The sequence below is a fragment of the Nerophis ophidion genome, linkage group LG12 (assembly GCF_033978795.1).
Source record: "Nerophis ophidion isolate RoL-2023_Sa linkage group LG12, RoL_Noph_v1.0, whole genome shotgun sequence".
NCBI classification, from domain to species: domain Eukaryota; kingdom Metazoa; phylum Chordata; class Actinopteri; order Syngnathiformes; family Syngnathidae; genus Nerophis; species Nerophis ophidion.
Genome location: NC_084622.1, coordinates 10,978,485 through 11,002,484, shown reverse-complemented (window position 1 = coordinate 11,002,484; position 24,000 = coordinate 10,978,485). Strand labels below are relative to the sequence as shown.

Sequence of the window (24,000 nt, the reverse complement as noted above, 5' to 3'; positions counted from 1 at the left end):
GAAATTATTTGGTTAAAAATTCAGGATTTTGTCATGTCTTTGTGATTACGTTGTTTATTCATGTGCTGTTTTGTTTTTGACGCCATTAGTTCCTGTTTTTGCACACCCTGGTTTGTTTTAGTTTCCATTGGCAACCATTAGTTTCACCTGGCTCATTTGTATGGGCTCACACACCTGTCAATAGTCACAGTACCATTTAAGCCTGCAGTTGCCAGGCAGTCAGCCTGGCAACATCACCTTCTACACACCCTGGATACCTGATTGCTCACTTCTTGCCATAGATTCATGCTTTTCATGTCACAGTAAGTTTTTTCGTTTTTGTTGTCCATAGTTCTTCTCTATCTGAGCGACCACATCAAACATGCGGCACGGACCGCCAGGAGGCCTTTGACACCGTTAACCACGCTAAAAATCTGATTTTTTTTTTGTCAAAAAGTCGGGATTTTTTCCAAGTGTCAAACATTTCTAAGTGTCAAAAAGTCATGATTTTTTGGAAGTATCAAAAAGTTAGAAGTTTTTTGGTCAAAAAGTCATGATTTTTTTATATGTGTCAAAAAATCAGAAATGATTTGGTTAAAAAGTCAGGATTTTGTCATGTCTTTGTGATTACGTTGTTCATTCATGTGCTGTTTTGTTTTTGACGCCATTAGTTCCTGTTTTTGCACACCCTGGTTTGTTTTAGTTTCCATTGGCAACCATTAGTTTCACCTGGCTCATTTGTTTGGACTCACACACCTGTCAATAGTCACAGTACCATTTAAGCCTGCAGTTGCCAGGCAGTCAGCCCGGCGAAATCACCTTCTACACACCCTGGATACCTGATTGCTCACTTCTTGCCATAGATTCATGCTTTTCATGTCACATGTCATGTCTCTATCTGAGCGACCACATCAAACATGCGGCACGGACCGCCAGAAGGCCTTTGACACCGTTAACCACGCTAAAAATCTGATTTTTTTTTTGTCAAAAAGTCGGGATTTTTTCCAAGTGTCAAACATTTCTAAGTGTCAAAAAGTCATGATTTTTTGGAAGTATCAAAAAGTTAGAAGTTTTTTGGTCAAAAAGTCATGATTTTTTTATATGTGTCAAAAAATCAGAAATGATTTGGTTAAAAAGTCAGGATTTTGTCATGTCTTTGTGATTACGTTGTTCATTCATGTGCTGTTTTGTTTTTGACGCCATTAGTTCCTGTTTTTGCACACCCTGGTTTGTTTTAGTTTCCATTGGCAACCATTAGTTTCACCTGGCTCATTTGTTTGGACTCACACACCTGTCAATAGTCACAGTACCATTTAAGCCTGCAGTTGCCAGGCAGTCAGCCCGGCGAAATCACCTTCTACACACCCTGGATACCTGATTGCTCACTTCTTGCCATAGATTCATGCTTTTCATGTCACATGTCATGTCTCTATCTGAGCGACCACATCAAACATGCGGCACGGACCGCCAGAAGGCCTTTGACACCGTTAACCACGCTAAAAATCTGATTTTTTTTTTGTCAAAAAGTCGGGATTTTTTCCAAGTGTCAAACATTTCTAAGTGTCAAAAAGTCATGATTTTTTGGAAGTATCAAAAAGTTAGAAGTTTTTTGGTCAAAAAGTCATGATTTTTTTATATGTGTCAAAAAATCAGAAATGATTTGGTTAAAAAGTCAGGATTTTGTCATGTCTTTGTGATTATGTTGTTCATTCATGTGCTGTTTTGTTTTTGACGCCATTAGTTCCTGTTTTTGCACACCCTGGTTTGTTTTAATTTCCATTGGCAACCATTAGTTTCACCTGGCTCATTTGTTTGGACTCACACACCTGTCAATAGTCACAGTACCATTTAAGCCTGCAGTTGCCAGGCAGTCAGCCCGGCGAAATCACCTTCTACACACCCTGGATACCTGATTGCTCACTTCTTGCCATAGATTCATGCTTTTCATGTCACATGTCATGTCTCTATCTGAGCGACCACATCAAACATGCGGCACGGACCGCCAGAAGGCCTTTGACACCGTTAACCACGCTAAAAATCTGATTTTTTTTTTTGTCAAAAAGTCGGGATTTTTTCCAAGTGTCAAACATTTCTAAGTGTCAAAAAGTCATGATTTTTTGGAAGTATCAAAAAGTTAGAAGTTTTTTGGTCAAAAAGTCATGATTTTTTTATATGTGTCAAAAAATCAGAAATGATTTGGTTAAAAAGTCAGGATTTTGTCATGTCTTTGTGATTACGTTGTTCATTCATATGCTGTTTTGTTTTTGACGCCATTAGTTCCTGTTTTTGCACACCCTGGTTTGTTTTAGTTTCCATTGGCAACCATTAGTTTCACCTGGCTCATTTGTTTGGACTCACACACCTGTCAATAGTCACAGTACCATTTAAGCCTGCAGTTGCCAGGCAGTCAGCCCGGCGAAATCACCTTCTACACACCCTGGATACCTGATTGCTCACTTCTTGCCATAGATTCATGCTTTTCATGTCACATGTCATGTCTCTATCTGAGCGACCACATCAAACATGTGGCACGGACCGCCAGAAGGCCTTTGACACCGTTAACCACGCTAAAAATCTGATTTTTTTTTTGTCAAAAAGTCGGGATTTTTTCCAAGTGTCAAACATTTCTAAGTGTCAAAAAGTCATGATTTTTTGGAAGTATCAAAAAGTTAGAAGTTTTTTGGTCAAAAAGTCATGATTTTTTTATATGTGTCAAAAAATCAGAAATGATTTGGTTAAAAAGTCAGGATTTTGTCATGTCTTTGTGATTACGTTGTTCATTCATGTACTGTTTTGTTTTTGACGCCATTAGTTACTGTTTTTGCACACCCTGGTTTGTTTTAGTTTCCATTGGCAACCATTTGTTTCACCTGGCTCATTTGTTTGGACTCACACACCTGTCAATAGTCACAGTACCATTTAAGCCTGCAGTTGCCAGGCAGTCAGCCCGGCGAAATCACCTTCTACACACCCTGGATACCTGATTGCTCACTTCTTGCCATAGATTCATGCTTTTCATGTCACATGTCATGTCTCTATCTGAGCGACCACATCAAACATGCGGCATGGACCGCCAGAAGGCCTTTGACACCGTTAACCACGCTAAAAATCAGATTTTTTTTTTGTCAAAAAGTCGGGATTTTTTCTAAGTGTCAAACATTTTTTAAGTGTCAAAAAGTCTGGATTTTTTGTAAGTATCAAAAAATCGCAAGTTTTTCGGTCAAAAAGTCATGATTTTATGGTATGTGTCAAAAAATCAGAAATTATTTGGTTAAAAAGTCGGGATTTTGTCATGTCTTTGTGATTATGTTCTGTTTATTTATGTTCTGTTTTGTTTTTGACTCCATTAGTTTCTGTTTTTGCGCACCCTGTTTTGTTTTAGTTTCCATGACAACCTAGCTCATTTGTTTGGACTCACGCACCTGTCAATAATCACAGCACTATTTAAGCCTGCAGTTGCCAGGCAGTCACCTTCTACACACCCTTGATACCTCATTGCTCAATTCTTGCCATAGATTCATGCTTTTCACACCACAGTAACTGTTTTCGTTTTTTAGTTGTCCATTGTTCTGCCATTGTGCGGGTTTTTGTTTTCAGAGCCAAGTTTTGAACCTCTACTGAGAACGCTTTTTGTTTGTTCCTTTTTTTGAGTCAATAATACAAGATGTCATTACTTTCACGCCATGTCCGTTCCGATCATTTTGCACCACGGGAAAACAAACCACAGCAAAGTCCACGTCATGACAGTAGTCAAAAGCTTATCTTTGTCCCTGTGATGTCAGATGGAACAAAAATGGAGCTGTTTGGCCACAATACCCAGTAATATGTTTGGAGGAGAAAAGGAGAGGCTTTTAATCCCAGGAACACAATTCCTACCGTAAAGCATGGTGGTGGTAGTATTATGCTCTGGCCCTGTTTTGCTGCCGATGGAACTGGTGCTTTAAATGGGACAATGAAAAAAGATAGTCCGTTGAATTAAAAAGGGTTTCTCGCCTTCCTGTCGGTCGTTTTTCCTCAATAATGATCAGGCAGCAGCCAGCGTCTTCTCACAAGGGCCTCAAGTGCCGGGAATGTCAATCAAGTGACGTCATAGTGACATCATAGTGAAGTGTGACTAGTCTGCTGACGTATGCAGTAACATGTTGTGTCATTTATCCACCTATTATTTTGAGGGACAAACTGTAAAAAAAATTATTATTAATCTAGTTTTTCGTTCACTGTTAATATCTGTTTATTTTCTGTTTTACCATTTTCTATCTACACTTCTGTTAAAATGTAAAATCACTTATTCTTCTCTTCTTTGATACTTTACATTAGTTGTGGATGATACCACACATTTAGGTATCGATGCGATACCAAGTAGTTACAGGATCATACATTGGTCATAATCAAAGTCCTCATGTGTCCAGGGATGTATTTCCTGACTTTATAAACATAATATACATTTAAAAAAAATGAAAAATGATTTTGTGACAACAAAAAAAATAGATGTAATCATAGTAGTATCGATTAGATACACTTTTGTACTTGGTATCATTACAGTGGATGGCATGTGTTTACATTTAGGGATGTAAACAAATGCTGATAGCGGTGAGCTATTGTATCCTCCTTTGGTGTGTAGTGAAGCATGTTTAGCTCTTCCTCGTCCTGCAGTGATAATGCTACTTGTAAAACCCTGCGGATGGATGTTAGCCGCTAGCTTGCTAGCCATTTCTTAAAGCACCTCTTCCTGAGGGTTATAACTTCAAAAAAAGGAAAGAATATTTGGTGATGCTAAAAAATATCGATGTAATCATAGTAGTATTGACTAGATACGCTCTTGTACTTGGTATCATTACACTGGATGTCAGGTGTAGATCCACCGATGGCATTTCTTTACATTCTGACGCTGATGAGCTATTGTATCGATTTCTTGTTTGATACTTTACATTAGTTTTAGATGATACCACACATTTAGGTATGGATCCGATACCAAGTAGATACAGGATCATACATTGGTCATATTCAAAGTCCTCATGTGTCCAGGGACGTATTTACTGACTTTATAAACATAATATGGATTTTAAAAAAAGGAAAAAAAGATATTGTGACGATAAAAAATATCAATGTAATCATAGTAGTATCGACTAGATACGCTTTTGTACTTGGTATCATTACAGTGGATGTCATGTGTAGATCCACCGTTGGCGTTTGTTTACATTGTGACGCCGGTGAGCTATTGTATCCTCCTATGTTGTATAGTGAAGCATGTTTAGCTATTCCTCGTCCTCCAGTGATAACACTACTTGTAAGAAACTTATTTTGTCACCATAAAAGCGAGGTTAGTGATTTAGACGTATTTACTGAGTTTATAAAAATAATACCAAAAAAAAAAAAGACCCAGTGATGCTAAAAAAATATCAATGTAATTATAGTAGTATCGACTAGATACGCTTTTGTACTTGGTATCATTACAGTGGATGTCATGTGTAGATCCACCCATGGCGTTTGTTTACATTGTGACGCCGGTGAGCTATTGTATCCTATGTTGTATAGTGAAGCATGTTTAGCTATTCCTCGTCCTCCAGTGATAACACTACTTGTAAGAGACTTATTTTGTCACCATAAAAGCGAGGTTAGTGATTTAGACGTATTTACTGAGTTTATAAAAATAATACCAAAAAAAAAAAAAAGACCCTGTGATGCTAAAAAAATATCAATGTAATTATAGTAGTATCGACTATATACGCTTTTGTACTTGGTATCATTACAGTGGATGTCATGTGTAGATCCACCCATGGCATTTTTTTACATTGTGAAGCCGGTGATTTATTGTATCCTCCTATGTTGTATAGTGAAGCATGTTTAGCTATCCCTCATCCTCCAGTGATAACGCTACTTGTACGATACTTAATTTGTCACCATGGAAGCGAGGATTAGTGATTTAGACATATTTACTGAGTTTATAAATATGATAAATAAAAAGGACCCTGTGATGCTAAAAAAATATCAATATACTCATATCAGTATCGACTAGATATGCTCATGTACTTGGTATCATTACAGCGGATGTCATGTGTAGATCCACCCATGGCGTTTGTTTACATTGTGACGCCGGTGAGCTATTTTATCCTCCTACGGTGTGCAGTAAAGCATGTTTAGCTATTCCTCGTCCTCCAGTGATAATGAAACTTGTAAGGAACTTATTTTGTCACCATGGAAGTGAGGATTAGTGATTTACACAAATTTACTGAGTTTATAAATATAATGCAAAAAAATAAATAAATAAAGACCCTGTGATGCTAAAACAATATCAATATAATCGTATCAGTATTGACTAGATATGCTACTGTACTTGGTATCATTACAGTGGATGTCAGGTGTAGATCCACCCATGGCGTTTGTTTAAATTGTGACACCGGTGAGCTATTGTATCCTCCTACGGTGTGCAGTAAAGCATGTTTAGCTATTCCTCGTCCTCCAGTGATAACGGTACGTGTAATATACTTAATTTGTCACCATGGAAGCGAGAATTAGTGATTTAGACGTATTTACTGAGTTTATAAATATAATAAATAAAAAGGACAATGTGATGCTAAAAAAATATCAATATAATCATATCAGTATCGACTACATATGCTCCTGTACTTGGTATCATTACAGCGGATGACAGGTGTCGATCCACCCATGGCGTTTGTTAACATTGTGACGCCGGTGAGCTATCGTATCCTCCTATGTTGTATAGTGAAGCATGTTTAGCTATTCCTCGTCCTCCAGTGATAACGGTAAGTGTAAGAAACTTATTTTGTCACCATGGAAGCGAGGTTAGTGATTTAGTTGATTTACTGAGTTTATAAATACAATACAAATAATTAAAAAAAACAGACCCTGTGATGCTAAAAAAATATCAATGTAATCATAGTAGTATCAACTAGATATGCTTTTGTACTTGGTATCATTATAGTGGATGTCATGTGTAGATCCACCCATGGCGTTTGTTTACATTGTGACACCGGTGAGCTGTTGTATCCTCCTACGTTGTATAGTGAAGCATATTTAGCTATTCCTCATCCTCCAGTGATAACGCTACTTGTAATATACTTAATTTGTCACCATGGAAGCGAGGATTAGTGATTTAGACGTATTGACTGAGTTTATAAATATAATACAAAAAAAACCCCATCCATCCATCTTCTTCCGCTCATCCGAGGTCGGGTCGCGGGGTCAACAGCCTAAGCAGGGAAACCCAGACTTCCCTTTCCCCAGCCACTTCGTCTGGCTATTCCCGGGGGATTCCGAGGCGTTCCCAGGCCAGCCGGGAGACATAGTCTATAAAAAAAAAAAAACCCTGTGATGCTAAAAATAAATAGTTTATAAATATAATAAATAAAAAGGACAATGTGATGCTAAAAAAATATCAATATAATCATATCAGTATCGACTAGATATGCTCCTGTACTTGGTATCATTACAGCGGATGTCAGGTGTCGATCCAACCATGGCGTTTGTTTACATTGTTACGCCGGTGAGCTATTGTATCCTCCTACGGTGTGTAGTGAAGCATGTTTAGCTATTCCTCGTCCTCCAGTGATAACACTAATTGTAAGAAACTTACTTTGTCACCATGGAAGCGAGGTTAGTGATTTAGACGTATTTACTGAGTTGAAAAATACAATACAAATTTTTTAAAAAAGACCCTGTGATGCTAAAAAAGTATCATGTAATCATAGTAGTATCGACTATATACACTTTTGTACTTGGTACCATTACAGTGGATGTCATGTGTAGATCCACCCATGGCGTTTGTTTACATTGTGACGGCGGTGAGCTATTGTATCCTCCTATGTTGTATAGTGAAGCATGTTTAGCTATTCCTCATCCTCCAGTGATAACACTACATGTAAGAAACTTATTTCAATCGGTCGCCATGGAGTTGAGGATGAGCGATTTAAAAGTAGCTGAGGGTCTTTCAGTATCATAACTTCACTTTTATCTTTAGATTTTAACCCAAAATGCATCCAATCTCCCTTTTCTGTCTACATACCGTGTCAACTTGTATGTACTCTGTGTACGTGCGCTGCCGAACATGCTCATCTGCTTGTAAACCCAGGAATGTCACGACGTGATGACGACGTAGGGGTTGGGGGGTTGGTGGTGTTTTGACCGGTCCTTTTTTTAGAGGCGGTATAGTACCGAATATGATTCATTAGTATGGTGGTATTTTACCAATAATGGTATACCGTACATAGGAAGACGTTTTGGTTAAGGATGTCCTACTTAAGGGACAAAAGTGCACGGCGCGGGGGTAAGAAGCATCGACTCGGCAGGGGGCTCGTAGTGCTGCGTGTTTACAGAACAGATTAGCGATGGGGGCTCACACGGCCTAATCTCCTATGGGTGTGAGGTGTGTGAGGTGGGCCAAGAAGGAGAGGGGGTTTATGCATAGGAGGAGGTTAAGCCGGATTGCGTGGAGTCCGAGGCGACGGCGGAGATCAAATATTGAAGGTTGCTAACCTCCCCAATCCTTTCGCACCAAGAGGGTAATCAAGTGTCAATCCCTTCAGAGTGACTCCGCAAACCCCAAACGCGGAAGTGATTCAAGGCACGGGGCCGCACGGACGCCCTGGAAAAAAAAAGCAGCTGCCGAGGGAGGAGAGATCAAGGACACATGCTGCGCTGGGAATATATTTAGTCGTCATCGCTATGGTTACCTTGCGTTCACCCTTTTAATGGAGAATTCTTCCATCTGTTTTTTATCATCTCGCCCTTGATCCATTTTATTGGTAGAGCTCTAGGGCAGAAAGTCTGCGAATACTTTTCTAAGGCAGGAGTAGCTGTGCTAGGCCTTCAGCATAAATCCAGCGACAGTATTTTGTCCAATGCACTGGACTGATGCTCAAGCATTTTAGAAAATTTTGACTAACCACCGGAATTTCCTCCAGAAGGTCTTATCTTTGTCCATGTGATGTCAGATGAAACAAAAATTGAGCTGTTTGGCTACAATATCTAAAAAAAAGGTGAGGCCTTTAAGCCCAGGAACAGCATTCCTACCGTCAAGCATGGTGGTGGTAGTATTATGCTCTGGGCCTGTTTTGCTGCCAATTGAACTGGTGCTTTAAATGGGACAATGAAAATGGTGGATTACCTCAGAATTCTTCAGGACAAGCTAAAATCATTGGTACTTTAACTTAACTAAGGAAACATAGAAGGCCTACAATTATTTGGTTTCTCTGCCAATATTTTTTCCTCAACTTTTTGTTTCATCTGACCACAGAACTTACCTCCAGATGGTCTTATCTTTGTCTATGTGATGTCAGATGAAACAAAGATGGAGCTGTTTGGCCACAATACCCAGCAATATGTTTGGAGGAAAAAAGGTGAGGCCTTTAATCCCAGGAACACTACCCCTACCTTCAAACATGGTGGTGGTAGTATTATGCTTTGGGCCTGTTTTGCTGCCGATGAAACTGGTACTTAACAGAGAGTAAATGGGACAATGAAAAAGGAAGATTACCTCAGAATTCTCCAGGACAAGCTAAAATCATTGGTACTTTAACTTAACTAAGGAAACAAAGAAGGCCTTACAATTATTGATTTCTCTGGCAATATTTTTTCCTCAACTTTTGTTTCACCTGACGATAGAAATTTCCTCCAGGAGGTCTTATCTTTGTCCATGTTATGTCAGATGAAACAGAAATTGAGCCGTTTGGACACTAAACCCAACAATATGTTTGGAGGAAAAAAGGTGAGGCCTTTAATCCCAGGAACAGCATACCTACCATCAAGCATGGTGGTGGTAGTATTATGCTCTGGACCTGTTTTGATGCCAATGGAACTGCTGCTTTAAATGGGACAATGAAAAAATAGGATTACCTCAAAATTCTTCAGGAAAACCTAAAATCATCAGGGGTCTTGGGCGCGGTTGGGTGTTCCAACAGGACAATGACCTTAAACCACACTTGCCAACCTTGAGACCTCCAAATTCAGGAGATGGAGGATGGGTTGTGGCTCGTTAAGGGGTTCAAACCCTGGTCGAGTCATAGCAAAGACTATAAAAATGGTTGGAATATGGGGTTAAATCACCAAAAATGATTCCCGGGTACGCCCACCGCTGCTGCTCACTGCTCCCCTCACCTCCAAGGGAGTGATCAAGGGTGGCAGGTCAAATGCAGATAATTTTGCCAAACCTAGTGTGCGTGTGACAATTATTGGTACTTTAAGTTTAACTTAACTAAGGAAAAAAAGAAGGCCTACAATTATTTGGTTCCTCTGGCAATATTTATCACTTTTGTTTCATCTGACCACATAACTTTCCTCCAGAAGGTCTTAACTTTGTCCATGTTATGTCAAATGAAACAGAAATTGAGTCGTTTGGACACAAAACCCAGCAATATGTTTGGAAGAGAATAAGTGAGGCCATTAATCCCAGGAACAGCATACCTACTGTCAAGCATGGTGGTGGTAGTATTATGCTCTGAACCTGTTTTGCTGCCAATGGAACTGGTGCTTTAAATGGGACAATGGAAAAGGAGGATTACCTCAGAATTCTTCAGGAAAACCTAAAATCATCACGGGTCTTGGGCGCAGTTGGGTGTTCCAACAGGACAATGACTCAAAACCATACTTGCCAACTTTGAGACCTCCGAATTCGGGAGATGGAGGGTGGGTCGTGGCTCGTTAAGGAGTTCAAACCCCAGTTGAGTCATACCAAAGACTATAAAAATGGTTTGAATATGGGGTTAAATCACCAAAAATTATTCCCGGGTACGCCCACCGCTGCTGCTCACTGCTCCCCTCACCTCCCAGGGGGGTGGACAAGGGTGACGGGTCAAATGCAGATAACAATTTCTAGTGGGTGTGTGTGACAATCATTGGTACTTTATATTGAACTTATCTAAGGAAACAATGAAGGCCGACAATTATTTGGTTTCTCTGGAAATATTTTTTCCTCAACTTTTGTTTCATCTGACCACAGAACTTTCTTCCAGAAGGTCTTATCTTTGTCCATGTGATGTCCGATAAAACAAAAATTGAGCCGTTTTGCCACAATACCCAGCAATATGTTCGGAGGAGAAAAGGTGAGGCCTTTAATCCCAGGAACAGCAACCGTCAAGCATGGTGGTGGTAGAATTATGCTCTGGGCCTGTTTTGCTGCCAGTGGAACTGGTGCTTTACAGAGAGTCTTGTTCACGAGTGAGGGAAGAGTGGATGGTGAGATGGACAGGCGGATCGGTGCGGCGTCTTCAGTAATGCGGACGCTGTATTGGTCCGTTGTGGTGAAGAAGGAGCTGAGCCGGAAGGCAAAGCTCTTAATTTACCGGTCGATCCACGTTCCCATCCTCACCTAGGGTCATGAGCTTTGGGTTATGACCGAAAGGACAAGATCAAGGGTACGAGCGGCCGGAATTAGTTTCCTCTCCTGGGTGGCGGGTCTCTCCCTTAGAGATAGGGTGAGAAGCTTGGCCATTCAAGAGGAGCTTTAAGTAAAGCCACTGCTCCTCCACATGGAGAGGAGCCAGATGAGGTGGTTCGGGCATCTGGTCAGGATCTTCAGCAATCACTGGATCGGTGTGAAGAGACCGGGATGGGAATCCACACCTCCAAGTCAGAGTTCATGGTTCTCACCCGGAAAAGGGTGGAGTGCCATCTCGGGGTTGGGGACGACACCCTGCCCCAAGTGGAGGAGTTCAAGTACCTCGGAGTCTTGTTCACGAGTGAGGGAAAAGTGGATCATGAGATTGAGAGGCAGATCGGTGCGGCGTTTTCAGTATTGATCCGTTGTGGTGAAGAAGGAGCTGAGTCGGAAGGCAAAGCTCTCAATTTACCGGCCGATCTACGTTCCCATCCTCACCTATGGTCATGAGTTTTGGGTTATGACCGAAAGGACAAGATCACAGGTACAAGCGGCTGGAATGGGCTTCCTCCGCCGGGTGGCAGGGCTCTCCCTTAGAGATAGGGTGAGAAACTCTGTCATGCGGGAGGAGCTCAAAGTAAAGCCGCTGCTCCTCCACATGGAGAGGTGCCAGATGAGGTGGTTCGGGCATCTGGTCAGGATCTTCAGCTCTCACTGGATCGGTTCACAGACGAGTGTGAAGAGACCGGGATGAGAATTAGCACCTCCAAGTCCGACTTCATGGTTCTCGCCCGGAAAAGGTTGGGGTGCCATGTCCGGGTTGGGGAGGACATCCTGCCCCAAGTGGAGGAGTTCAAGTACCTCAGAGTCTTGTTCACGAGTGAGGGAAGAGTGGATCATGAGATCGACAGGCGGATCGGTGCGGCGTCTTCAGTAATGTGGACCTTGTATTGATCCGTTGTGGTGAAGAAGGACCTGAGCCCGAAGGAAAAGCTCTCAATTTACCGGCCGATCTACGTTCCCATCCTCACCTATGGTCATGAGCTTTGGGTTATGACCGAAAGGACAAGATCACAGGGTTTCCTTTGCCGGGTGGCAGGGCTCTCCCTTAGAGATAGGGTGAGAAGCTCTGTCATCTGGGAGGAGCTCATAGTAAAGCCGATGCTCCTCCACATAGAGAGCAGCCAGATGAGGTGGTTCGGGCATCTGGTCAGGATCTTCAGCTCTCACTGGATCGGTTCACAGACGAGTGTGAAGAGACCGGGATGAGAATTAGCACCTCCAAGTCCGACTTCATGGTTCTCGCCCGAAAAAGGTTGGGGTGCCATGTCCGGGTTGGGGAGGACATCCTGCCCCAAGTGGGGGAGTTCAAGTACCTCAGAGTCTTGTTCACGAGTGAGGGAAGAGTGGATCATGAGATCGACAGGCGGATCGGTGCGGCGTCTTCAGTAATGTGGACCCTGTATTGATCCGTTGTGGTGAAGAAGGACCTGAGCCCGAAGGAAAAGCTCTCAATTTACAGGCCGATCTACGTTCCCATCCTCACCTATGGTCATGAGCTTTGGGTTATGACCGAAAGGACAAGATCACAGGGTTTCCTTTGCCGGGTGGCAGGGCTCTCCCTTAGAGATAGGGTGAGAAGCTCTGTCATCTGGGAGGAGCTCATAGTAAAGCCGATGCTCCTCCACATAGAGAGCAGCCAGATGAGGTGGTTCGGGCATCTGGTCAGGATCTTCAGCTCTCACTGGATCGGTTCGCAGCTGAGTGTGAAGCGACTGGGATGAGAAGGTTTTTAGGACATGTCCGATCGATAGGAGGCCACGGGGAAGACACAGGACACGTTGGGAAGACTATGTCTCCCGGCTGGCCTGGGGACGACTCGAGATCTCCCAGGAAGAGCTGGACAAAGTGGCTGGGGAGAAAGAAGTCTGGGCTACCCTGCTTAGGCTACTGCCCTTGCAACCGGACCCGAAGGTGGATGGATGGATGAATGGATGGATATTATCTTTCCTGTCTTTTTCTAGTGAAAAATGGTCACATGCCAATCATACGAGCAGAACAAAAGTTTATGTGGCCACTGTCTTTTCCCTACACACCACTGAACCGTAAAACCAAGCAAGATAAGGGCTGTATTATAAAGTGGACTACTGCAAGATGAACTGGACTGTGTTGCCAAATGGAGATTAAAGTATGTTTTTTGGCACCAATCTATAGTTTTACTTCTTCAAACTCGTACAGCTCATCCGCGAACATCTCAATGGATAACAAATGATGCCTGACACAAGATAACAAAGATAGCGTGAAGTTGTTTTAGTATCTTATCGGTTTACAATACAGTCCGCTTGAGTTGATGGATTTGCTTTCATTCGGTCAATCTGCACTCTGGGAATGTAAATCCTACTTCTTGAGAGATGTCTTCATGGTCGATGAACGAGCTATGAAAACACCCTGATACTGATATCTACAAACTGAGGTGGTGGACCAGGTCTTTGCTTATTGTATCTTTATCCTTTGGCAGTTTCTCAGTCAAGGTGTTAAACCACAGAGGATTACTCCATTTCACTTCCAGCCAAGACACGTTTCTCTTTAGACAAGAAAATTCACCGCTTGTTTTTCAAAAATGCGGTATGAGGGAAAGAAGTCGGAGGTTGATCAATCTGTCTTTCTGTTGTTTGTCTCGAGCAGAACTGCTTCAAGCCGGCAGTGTGTCTCAGTTTTTGGGGCCCTCCGATGGCCTCCTTTCCCATTCCCTGCTGCTGGACGAGGAGAGAGGTCGTCTTCTGCTGGGAGCCAGGGACCACATCTACCTGCTTGACCCTGACAACCTGGCCAAAAATCCCAGAAAGGTAAACAATGCCAGGGAATCTTGGGAATATGAATGACGAGAACGTCGAGGCCAAACCTAGAGAAAGGTCGGACATTTTTGGGTTGACTGAAAAAGTATTCTCGTGAGCATTACGCAGGGCTGGAATTTAACCATGGCAACCACGGCAAAAGTCGCGACCGACCTCATCACTTGCCGAAATAAAAAATTGACCAGCATGCCATGACCGCCCTTGATTTTTGAGGGCTGTAACGGTAAACGGTATAATGATGATTCACGATAAAATTCCCAACAGTTAGTAAGACAATCTAATTTTTTGATTACCGAAACCCATCCATTCATTTTATTCCGCTTATCCGAGGTCTGGTCACGGGGGCCGCAGCCTAAGCGGGGAAGCCCAGACTTCCCACTCCACAGTCCAGCTATTCCCGGGGGATCCCGAGGCGTTCCCAGGCCAGCCAGGAGACAAAGTATTTCCAACGTGTCCTGGGTCTTCCACCGTGGCCTCCTACCGGTCGGACGTGCACGTTAAAACTCTACTATGCAAAGCCACTTATCAACAACACCCAGAAACGCCGCCAGCTTTGCTGGGCCCGAGCTCATCTAAGATGGACTGATGCAAAGTGTAAAAGTATTCTGTGGTCTGAAGAGTCACATTTCCAAAGCTCTGGGAGAGAGTGGCCGCTAGTTCAAAGCATGCCTCCCAACAGTTTGTCATTACAAAAAGACAATAAAGGAGACATGACACATCAGAGACTAGACAGACGCCACGTTGTCTCCACAAAACACAACTAGTCAGCAAAACCTCCCAAGTACAGACATAGAAGGAACATGGAATTAATTTAATTTGTAGCTCAATGAAGTCCCCAACACCAACAAAAGTGTCCCTCGTCCGGAGTGACCTGTCCTTGCTCTGTAGGACCTCGTGTTTGATTTCAATGTGACCCACGTTCCAAACATTTAAAAACTCAAACCTGTTAACTCCGTGGCATGGGTGAGCTAATTGGAGCGGTCGTTTCACAACTAGGTCCACATTTAAATTGTTTTTGGGAACTGTGGACGTTTTGTCCTCCAGAACAAAGAGGAACACACAGATTGTTATAGGCGCAAAGTTCAAAACCCAGCATATGTGATGGTATAGGGGTGTATTAGTCCCCAAGGCATGATCTGTGAAGGCCCCATTAAAGCTGAAAGGTCCATACAGGTTTTGGAGCAACATATGTTGCCATCCAAGTAACGTTATCATGGACGCCCCTGCTTATTTCAGCAAGACAATGCCAAGGCACATATTACAACAGCGTGGCTTCATAGGAAAATAGTGCGGGTACGAGACTCGCCTGCCTGTAGTCCAGACCTGTCTCCCATTGAAAATGTGAGGCGCATTATGAAGCCTAAAATATGACAACAGAGACCCCGGACTGTTGAACAACTTAAGCTGTACATCATGCAAGAATGGGAAACGTTTACTGAATATTATTAAAAGGAAAAGCTCCTGTGACAACTTTTTTGCAATGTGTTGTTGCCATTAAATTCTAAATTAATGATTTGCAAAAAAAAATTCAGTTTCGTAGTCGAACATCAAATATATTGTCTTTGCAGTCTATTAACTGAATATAGGTTGAAAATGATTTGCAAATCATTGTATTCCGTTTTTATTAAGCATTTACACAACGTGGCAACTTCACTGGTTTTGGGTTTTGTAGTTTAATACCCTACACTTTAGCAAAGTAATCCAAAAGGTGGATTCCTCTTTGAATGCATGATTTTAGTCGTCCAAAGCTCCTCTTGATCCACCGATCTTTGAGCTTGGTACTTGTCAAATCCTGGTTAGGTCTTTGCTCACGGGTGTCGATCAGCCTATTGCCGCTCCTGCGTTGAAAAGCTTGGCGTTTTTATTGCTATCTCGTTTGAATCTTGATGAACAAATCACTTCAGCAGCTCAGAATTCTCGCTACTTGCCCAGAGACCAGTTTCAAATGGGCTCGCATACACAGCTCATGTCCTCATGCTAAGACTATTGCAATTCCATTTATTTTTGGCTCGACCAGTTCTCTGCTCGGACTACAACTGCTCTACAATGCTTACGGGGAAAAAGCCCTACGATCATATTACCCCTGTGTTTACTTCAATACCTGTTGCTTTTGGGGCGATATAGCTCGGTTGGTAGATTGGCCGTGCCAGCAACTTGAGGGTTGCAGGTTCGATTCCCGCTTCCGCCATCCTAGTCACTGCCTTTGTGTCCTTGGGCAAGACACTTTACCCACCTGCTCCCAGTGCCACCCACACTGGTTTACATGTAACTTAAATATTGGGTTTCACTATGTAAAGCGCTTTGAGTCACTAGAGAAAAGCGCTATATAAATATAATTCACTTCACTTTTGGGAGGCATTTTAAGATTGTATTGCTTGTTTTAAAGGGGAACATTATCACAATTTCAAAAGGGTTAAAAACAATAAAAATCAGTTCACAGTGGCTTGTTGTATTTTTTGAAGTTTTTTTCAAAATTTTACCGGTCCCGGAATATCCCTAAAAAAAGCTTTAAAGTGCCTTTTTTTTTCGCTCTCTGCGAAGACACTATCCATTTTCCTGTGACGTGACACCGTGCTGCCAATGTAAACAAACAATGGTGAATAGCACAGCAAGATATAGCGACATTAGCTCGGATTCAGACTCGGATTTCAGCGGCTTAAGCGATTCAACAGATTACGTATGTTTTGAAACGAATGGTTGGAGTATGAAAGTATTGAAGAAGAAACTGAAGCTATTGAGCGAATAGCTATTGACGCTGTTCATAGCCACAGCATGGCCGAATAGCTGCGTTAGCATCGCCGGTAAAATGTGCGGACCATATGATCAGGACTTTCGCATCTTGTGACACTGGAGGAACTTAAATCCGTCGATTGGTGAGTAATTTTTTCGCATTAAATGTGGGTGGAAGGAAACGTAATATAGTTGCAAATGCATCTGCAGGTTATCCATACATCTCTGTGCCATGTCTGCTTTAGCACCGCTGGTAAATAGCATGTTAGCATCGATTAGCTGGCAGTCAACATCAACAAAACTCACTTTTGTGATTTCGTTGACTTTATAGTTGCAAATGCATCTGCGGCTTATCCATATATATCTGTGCCATGTCTGCTTTAGCACCGCCGGTAAATAGCATGTTAGCGTCGATTAGCGTAGCATGTTAGCATCGATTAGCTGGCAGTCACGCCGCAACCAAATATGTCTGATTAGCACATAAATCAACACAACTCACTTTTGTGATTTCGTTGACATAGTCAAATGCATCTGCAGGTTATCCATACATCTCTGTGTCATGTCTGCCATCGCCGGTAAAATGTGCAGACACTCTGGCACATTCAATGGGGGTCTGGCGGCAAATTTCTTTCCACTTTCGCATCTTTGGGCCAGTGGTGCAACTTGAATCCCTCCCTGTTAGTGTTGTTACACCCTCCGACAACACACCGACGAGGCATGATGTCTCCAAGGTTCCAAAAAATAGTCGAAAAAACGGAAAATAACAGAGCTGAGAGCCGGTGTTTGCAATGTGTTGAAAATGAAAATGCCGGCTGTATTACCTCGGCGACGTCATGTTCTGACGTCATCGCCAAAAGAGCGATAAACAGAAAGGCGTTTAATTCGCCAAAATTCACCCATTTGGAGTTCGGAAATCGGTTAAAAAAATATATGGTCTTTTTTCTGCACCATCAAGGTATATATTGACGCTTGCATAGGTCTGGTGATAATGTTCCCCTTGAAAATGCTTAATGTGTCTGGCTCCTCCGTATTTATCATAACCAGTCTCTACGGCATTGTCCCAGGACTACAAGTAAACGAGAGGAGATGAAGAATTTGCAGAAAATACAGTGAGCGCTTTGCACTGCCGCTATGCTACCATCTGCTGCGTAGTATTAGTAAGGACGCATACTCTATTCCAAGACTTCAAAGCATATTTATTGGCAATCCTCCATACATTCAAGACATACAAAAGAACCGCGACACCTTTACTCTCTCTAAATCAAATTTCCAAAGCTCTGGGAGAGAGTGGCTGCTAGTTCAAAGCATGCCGCCCAACAGTTTGTCATTACAAAAAGACAATAAAGGAGACATGACACATCAAAGAGACTAGACAGACGCCACGTTGTCTCCACAAAACACAACTAGTCAGCAAAACCTCCCAAGTACAGACATAGAAGGAACACAGCATTAATTTAATTTGTAGCTCAATGAAGTCCCCAAGACCAACAAAAGTGTCCTTAGTCCGGAGTGACCTGTCCTTGTTCTGTAGGACCTCGTGTTTGATTTCAAACAACAACACAACGGGCTCAATGTGACCCACGTTCCAAATATTGCCGAACTCAAACCTGTTAACTCCGTGGCATGGCTGAGCTAATTGGAGTGGTTGTTCAACAACTAAGTCGTGGTTTAGAGCCCTCGAGTGACTATGTCAAGTTACTGAACCCACGGTTGCTCCTGATCCTGCGTTTATCAGTCCATGCATGAGGAGGTAGTGTCGAGGTGGAAGCAAAGTAGAGGAGGCGGTGTGGCTCAGCAGCAGTCTTGGAACTCAAGGGTACTTGGTTCTTCACCCGGCTTGCTACGGATCGGTCAGGGTTAGCTTCTTTTCTCTTTCTTTACCCATGGTTGTCAAACACACTAGGTGTGGCGAAATTATTTTCTGCCTTGATCACCCCCTGGGAGGTGAGGGGAGCAGTCGGCAGTAGCGGTGGCCACGCCCCAGAATCATTTTTGGTGATTTAACCCCCAATTCCAACCCTTGAAGCTGAGTGCTAAGCAGGGAGGTAATGGGTCCCATTTTTTTAGTCTTTGGTATGACTCGGCCGGGATTTTAACTCACGACCTACCGATCTCAGGGCGGACACTCTAACCCAGAGGTCACCAATGAGTCGCCCGCTGGCCTGTTCTAAAAATAGCTCAAGTAGCAGCACTTACCAGTGAGCTGCCTCTATTTTTTTAGTTTTATTTATTTACTAGCAAGCTGGTCTCGCTTTGCTCGGCATTTTTAATTCTAAGAGAGACAAAACTCAAATAGAATTTGAAAATCCCAGAAAATATTTGAAAGACTTGGTCTTCACTTGTTTAAATAAATTCATTTATTTTTTTTACTTTGCTTCTTGTAACTTTCGGAACGACAATTTTAGAGAAAAAATACAACCTTAAAAATTATTTTAGGATTTTTACCTTTTAAATTGCTTCCTCTTCTTTCCTCACAATTTAAATCAATGTTGAAGTTTTTTTGTGAAGAATAATAAATCAATTTTAATTTAATTCTTAATTTTAGCTTCTGTTTTTTTGCCAGAGAATATTTGTGAAATATTTCTTCAAACTTATTATGATTAAAATTTTAAAAATCAAAATCTGGCAAATCTAGAAAATCTTTCAAATCATATTTAAATCTTATTTCAATGTATTTTGAATTTCTTTAAAAAATGATGTGTTCTGGAAAATCTAGAAGAAATAATGATTTGTTTTTATTAGAAATATAGCTTGGTCCAATTTGTTATATATTCTAACAAAATGCAGATTGATTTTAACCTATTTAAAACATGTCATAAAAATTCTAAAATTAATCTTAATCAGGAAAAATTACTTATGATGTTCCATAAATTATTGTTTTTCAAAAAGATCCGAATTACCAATTTTTTTCTCTTCTTTTTTTAGATGAATTTTGAATTTTAAAGAGTCGAAATTGAAGCTAAACTATGTTTCAAAAATGTAATTTTCATTTTTTTCCTGTTTTCTCCTCTTTTAAACCGTTCAATTGAGTGTTTTTTTTTTTTATCATTTATACTCTACAAATAACCTTCCGTAAAAGGAAAAAAAATGTACGACGGAATGACGGACAGAAATACCCATTTTTTCATATATAGATTTATTTATTAGGGCTTAATTGAGTTTATTGACTATTTCTGGCAATTTATTTAAGTGTGTATCAAACTGGTAGCCCTTCGCATTAATCAGTACCCAAGAAGTAGCTCTTGGTTTCAAAAAGCTTGGTGACCCCTGCTCTAACCACTAGGCCACTGAGCAGGCTCTATCTTTCGCTATCAGTGTGCGAATTGATGAAGTTGGGTATCGTTTTAGCAATGGCGGACCATTGCGTTTCTCACCTAGGCCTTCAGTGATTTCCTACTTAGTCCGACTTCCCCGCTCAAAATACCGTAATTGACATCACCACATGGACACGCCTTGGAAATAATGTACAGAAACCCACTTGGACACTACTGGGCATTGGATCCCGTCAACAGTGTACACAACAGTTTATTTTTCGGCGCATTTAACATTCAATAAACCCGCTTCAGCATTTAAAAAACATGTCCACTATGGACTGGACTTTCACTATCATGTTAGATCCACTATGGACTGGACTCTTTCACTAGTATGTTAGATCCACTATAGACTGGACTCTCACAATATTATGTTAAATCCACTATGAACTGGACTCTCACTCTTATGTTAGATCCACTATGAACTGGACTCTCACTCTTATGTTAGATCCACTATGGACTGGACTCTCACAATATTATGTTAAATCCACTATGGACTGGACTCTTTCACTAGTATGTTAGATCCACTATAGACTGGACTCTCACAATATTATGTTAAATCCACTATGAACTGGACTTTCACTCTTATGTTAGATCCACTATGGACTGGACTCTCACAATATTATGTTAAATCCACTATGGACTGGACTCTCATAATATTATGCTAGAACCACTCGACGTCCATTGCACCGGTCGCCCAGGGGTCCCCACATCTGCGGTCCCCTCCAAGTTTCTCATTATCCCATTGGGTTGAGTTTTTCCTTGCCCTGATGTGGGATCTGAGCCGAGGATGTCCTTGTGGCTTGTGCAGCCCTTTGAGACACTCGTGATTTAGGGCTCAATAAGTAAACATTGATTGTTTGATTGATTGATTGATTGATTACGTGGTACTGCCAAAATTAAAAGAATTGTATAAAACAAATGAAACATGACAAAATTAAGAAATTAAGTATTTGAAATCAAAATTTGTAGTACCCGTATAAGCCAGTGGTACCGCTCGTAGTTGGTCGTAGTCGGTTGATTCCTGAGAAAGTCGCGGGTAAACCATTTCACCGCCGGGATACCTTCCAGTGTCAGCCAACCTCGTCTCACAAGATCTAGTTATTCTCATGTATCCTTCTTGAATCTGGCCTTGCAAATATATATCTTGCACCTAATCAACATGTTGCTATCCTTCTTTGGGAGTACCAGTGAGTTTTCTGTGGCTTTCTATGGCTGCGGTGCCACTTCCTGTTTTCGCAACTTGTGATTGGATACTCACTTGGGACTCCCAAGTGAGTAGCCAATCACAGAGTAAGGCCAGCTACAAGGCAATACCGACAACAACTCAGAATCAGAATCAGAATAGTTTTTATTGCCATTGTTTGAGAACGGGTTCACAAACTAGCAATTTTTCTTGGTGCAATCGTAAAACATAAAACACGTCTAACACAGAATAGGTAATAAAATGAGCTGTAACTAAGCTATCAGATATTTTTATTGTTCATGTGCCTGATGCCCGAGGGAAAAAGACAGTTCAGGTGGCGGGAGGTGTGGGTCTGGATGGACCGTAGTCTCCTGCCTGAGGGGAGAATAGTTTGTGTCCAGGGTGAGAAGAGTCAGCTGTGATCCGACCTACATGCCTCCTGGTCCTGGAGGAGAACAGGTCCTGGAGGGATAGTAGCTTGCAGCCAATCACCTTCCCAGCAGCACGTACCATGCGCTGCAGTGGATGCTTATCCTGGACTGTGGCGCCGGGGAACCACACGGTGATGGAGGAGGTGAGGATGGACTCGATGATGGCTGAGTAAAACTGCACCAGCATCTAGGTCGGCACCTTAAGTTTCTTCAGCTGCCGCGGGAAGTACATTCTCTGCTGGGCCTTTTTGATGAGGAAGCTGATGATCGGCTCCCACTTGAGGTCCTGGGTGATGGTGGTGCGCAACAAACGGAAGGAGTCCACACTGGAAACGGGGGTGGGAGAGTCAATCAGGGCTGTGACTTTCCTGAAGTTCAAGATCATCTCCACTGTTTTCTGGGTGTTCAGCTCCAGGTTGTTGAGGCTGCACCAGGACGCCAGCCGGTCCACCTCTCTCCTGTAGGCGGACTTGTCGCCATCCGATATGAGCTGATTGGCTATCGCAGTTGTCTGTCAACCGTATGTGTCCGTTCACTTACAGCACACGGACGCCCGCAATGTTGATTCTGAAAGCCCCGGCCAGATTTGGTACAGCATGGCAACATAAGCTAGCTCAATTCCAATTGGATAAAAATTCTAACCTTTTAGATATTTAGGGATCATGGTCCTGACGGCAAGGCGCAGTAAAAATACAGACCCGTTACTATTTTGTGTGGAAGCGCCCAGTTACCAATTAGGAGTATTGAACCTAGGTCGGAGCAAACAGATCCTACACTATCTTTCCAACATGCTGTTGGGATCTTAGTACCATCTGCTAATAACATGAATGCATGATTAAAGAGAGCCATGTAATGTATCCTGACATTTAAAACCGTAACCTGTGATGAAGTTTGTATACAGTACACTGAAATGAACTCGGGCCGCGTATTGTGAGAGCAAAGGCCTCCACTTTGTCTGCTCCGGGTCGTCGTATGTAAACACGACATCTCATACATTCAATAAAGAGCCATTTGACACAAAAACAGACACAAGCACTCTCCATATGTTTGAGTTCATGAGTGAATGTTAATGCAGCTGAGGTTGACCTGCGGTCGGGGTGGCCATGTGTTTATTTGATGCTTATCTGGTTGTTTTAACTCTTCATGCTGCTCTCAGACTGTTGCCTCACTGGTCACTGATACTGATTCAGACGAGATTAGCACTGCGAGACTAATTTTCAGGGCTTTGGGGAGCTTTGACGGTGAACCTGATCTACAACCACAAGCTTCAGGGTCTTTTTTAGAAACTGACACTTAGTAACAGGCATTTTGTGGATTCCGTACTTGTTTTATTTCCTTTTGATGCCGGACCCTTTGGGACTGTGTGACAAATGGTGGCTCTTTCGTGACTTTGGCAGTGTTTTTTGTGAACTTCTGGATGTGACTCACGGGAGCCTTTTGGCCATGGAGACCAGTCCTTTTGGAGAGACTGGAGGAGATGCAGAGGAAGAGACACAGCTAATCATCTGGCGCTGAGCCAGTGTCTTGGCTGAATGAGCAGGAATCAGACACCTCGGTCTCCCTGGACATATCCTCGCTAATCGATGCGGACTGGACACTGGCCGAGAGTTGGTGGGCGGCCGAGGGCGGAGTCGGCTCTCTTGGTTGCTGTGTTGCTCTGGCCATGCTCCCCCCACACCAGCAGTCGATGGTATGGAACACCGCAGAGGCCACCACAGTGTATATGTTTATTTTGTTGTTGTTGTTTTACTTATGTGGCTTCGTGTAGAAGTGGCTGGTTGCATTAGCTCTGCTCTTTTAATGTCTTTAATGTCCTTTGTGTTCTTTGATGTTTCCCTCTTACACACGTTACACATGACGATCCTACTGGTAGGGGGGTATCCCTTTATGGAGGACACCTGTGCGTGACTTTTTTTAACGTGGGGAGACTTGTCCACAGACACGATCCTTGACAGATCCGGGTTAGGGTCCAGTGGCATGGAGTCCAAGACGACTGGGGATCCTTTTATTCTGCTGCCTTCATCCGCCATTCCAGCCGTTGTGAGGCCCCATAGGGTTAGAAATCATCCTCCGCCTGCTACACCGTTGAGGTCTTGGGTTGTTATTTCCCCATAACTGGGCCCGCATGGATGTGGGGGTGCCTTCTTCCACCATTGCAGCCGTTGTGGTGGTTCTT

At 42.5% G+C, this 24,000-nt stretch overlaps 1 protein-coding gene across 3 annotated transcripts in view; it reads left to right on the top strand.

Moving 5' to 3' along the window:
- The window catches only part of sema3d (sema domain, immunoglobulin domain (Ig), short basic domain, secreted, (semaphorin) 3D), a 127,540-nt gene that overhangs the window by 45,056 nt on the left and 58,484 nt on the right, over positions 1 to 24,000 (top strand). For all 3 annotated transcript variants that reach the window (XR_009808962.1, XM_061916795.1, XM_061916794.1), the window contains exon 3: positions 13,997 to 14,157. Coding sequence is in view for 2 of the 3 variants with exons in the window: in XM_061916795.1 (XP_061772779.1) it covers positions 13,997 to 14,157 (161 nt within the window). In the remaining variant the exon portion in view is untranslated. The remainder of the gene's footprint in view (positions 1 to 13,996; positions 14,158 to 24,000) is intronic.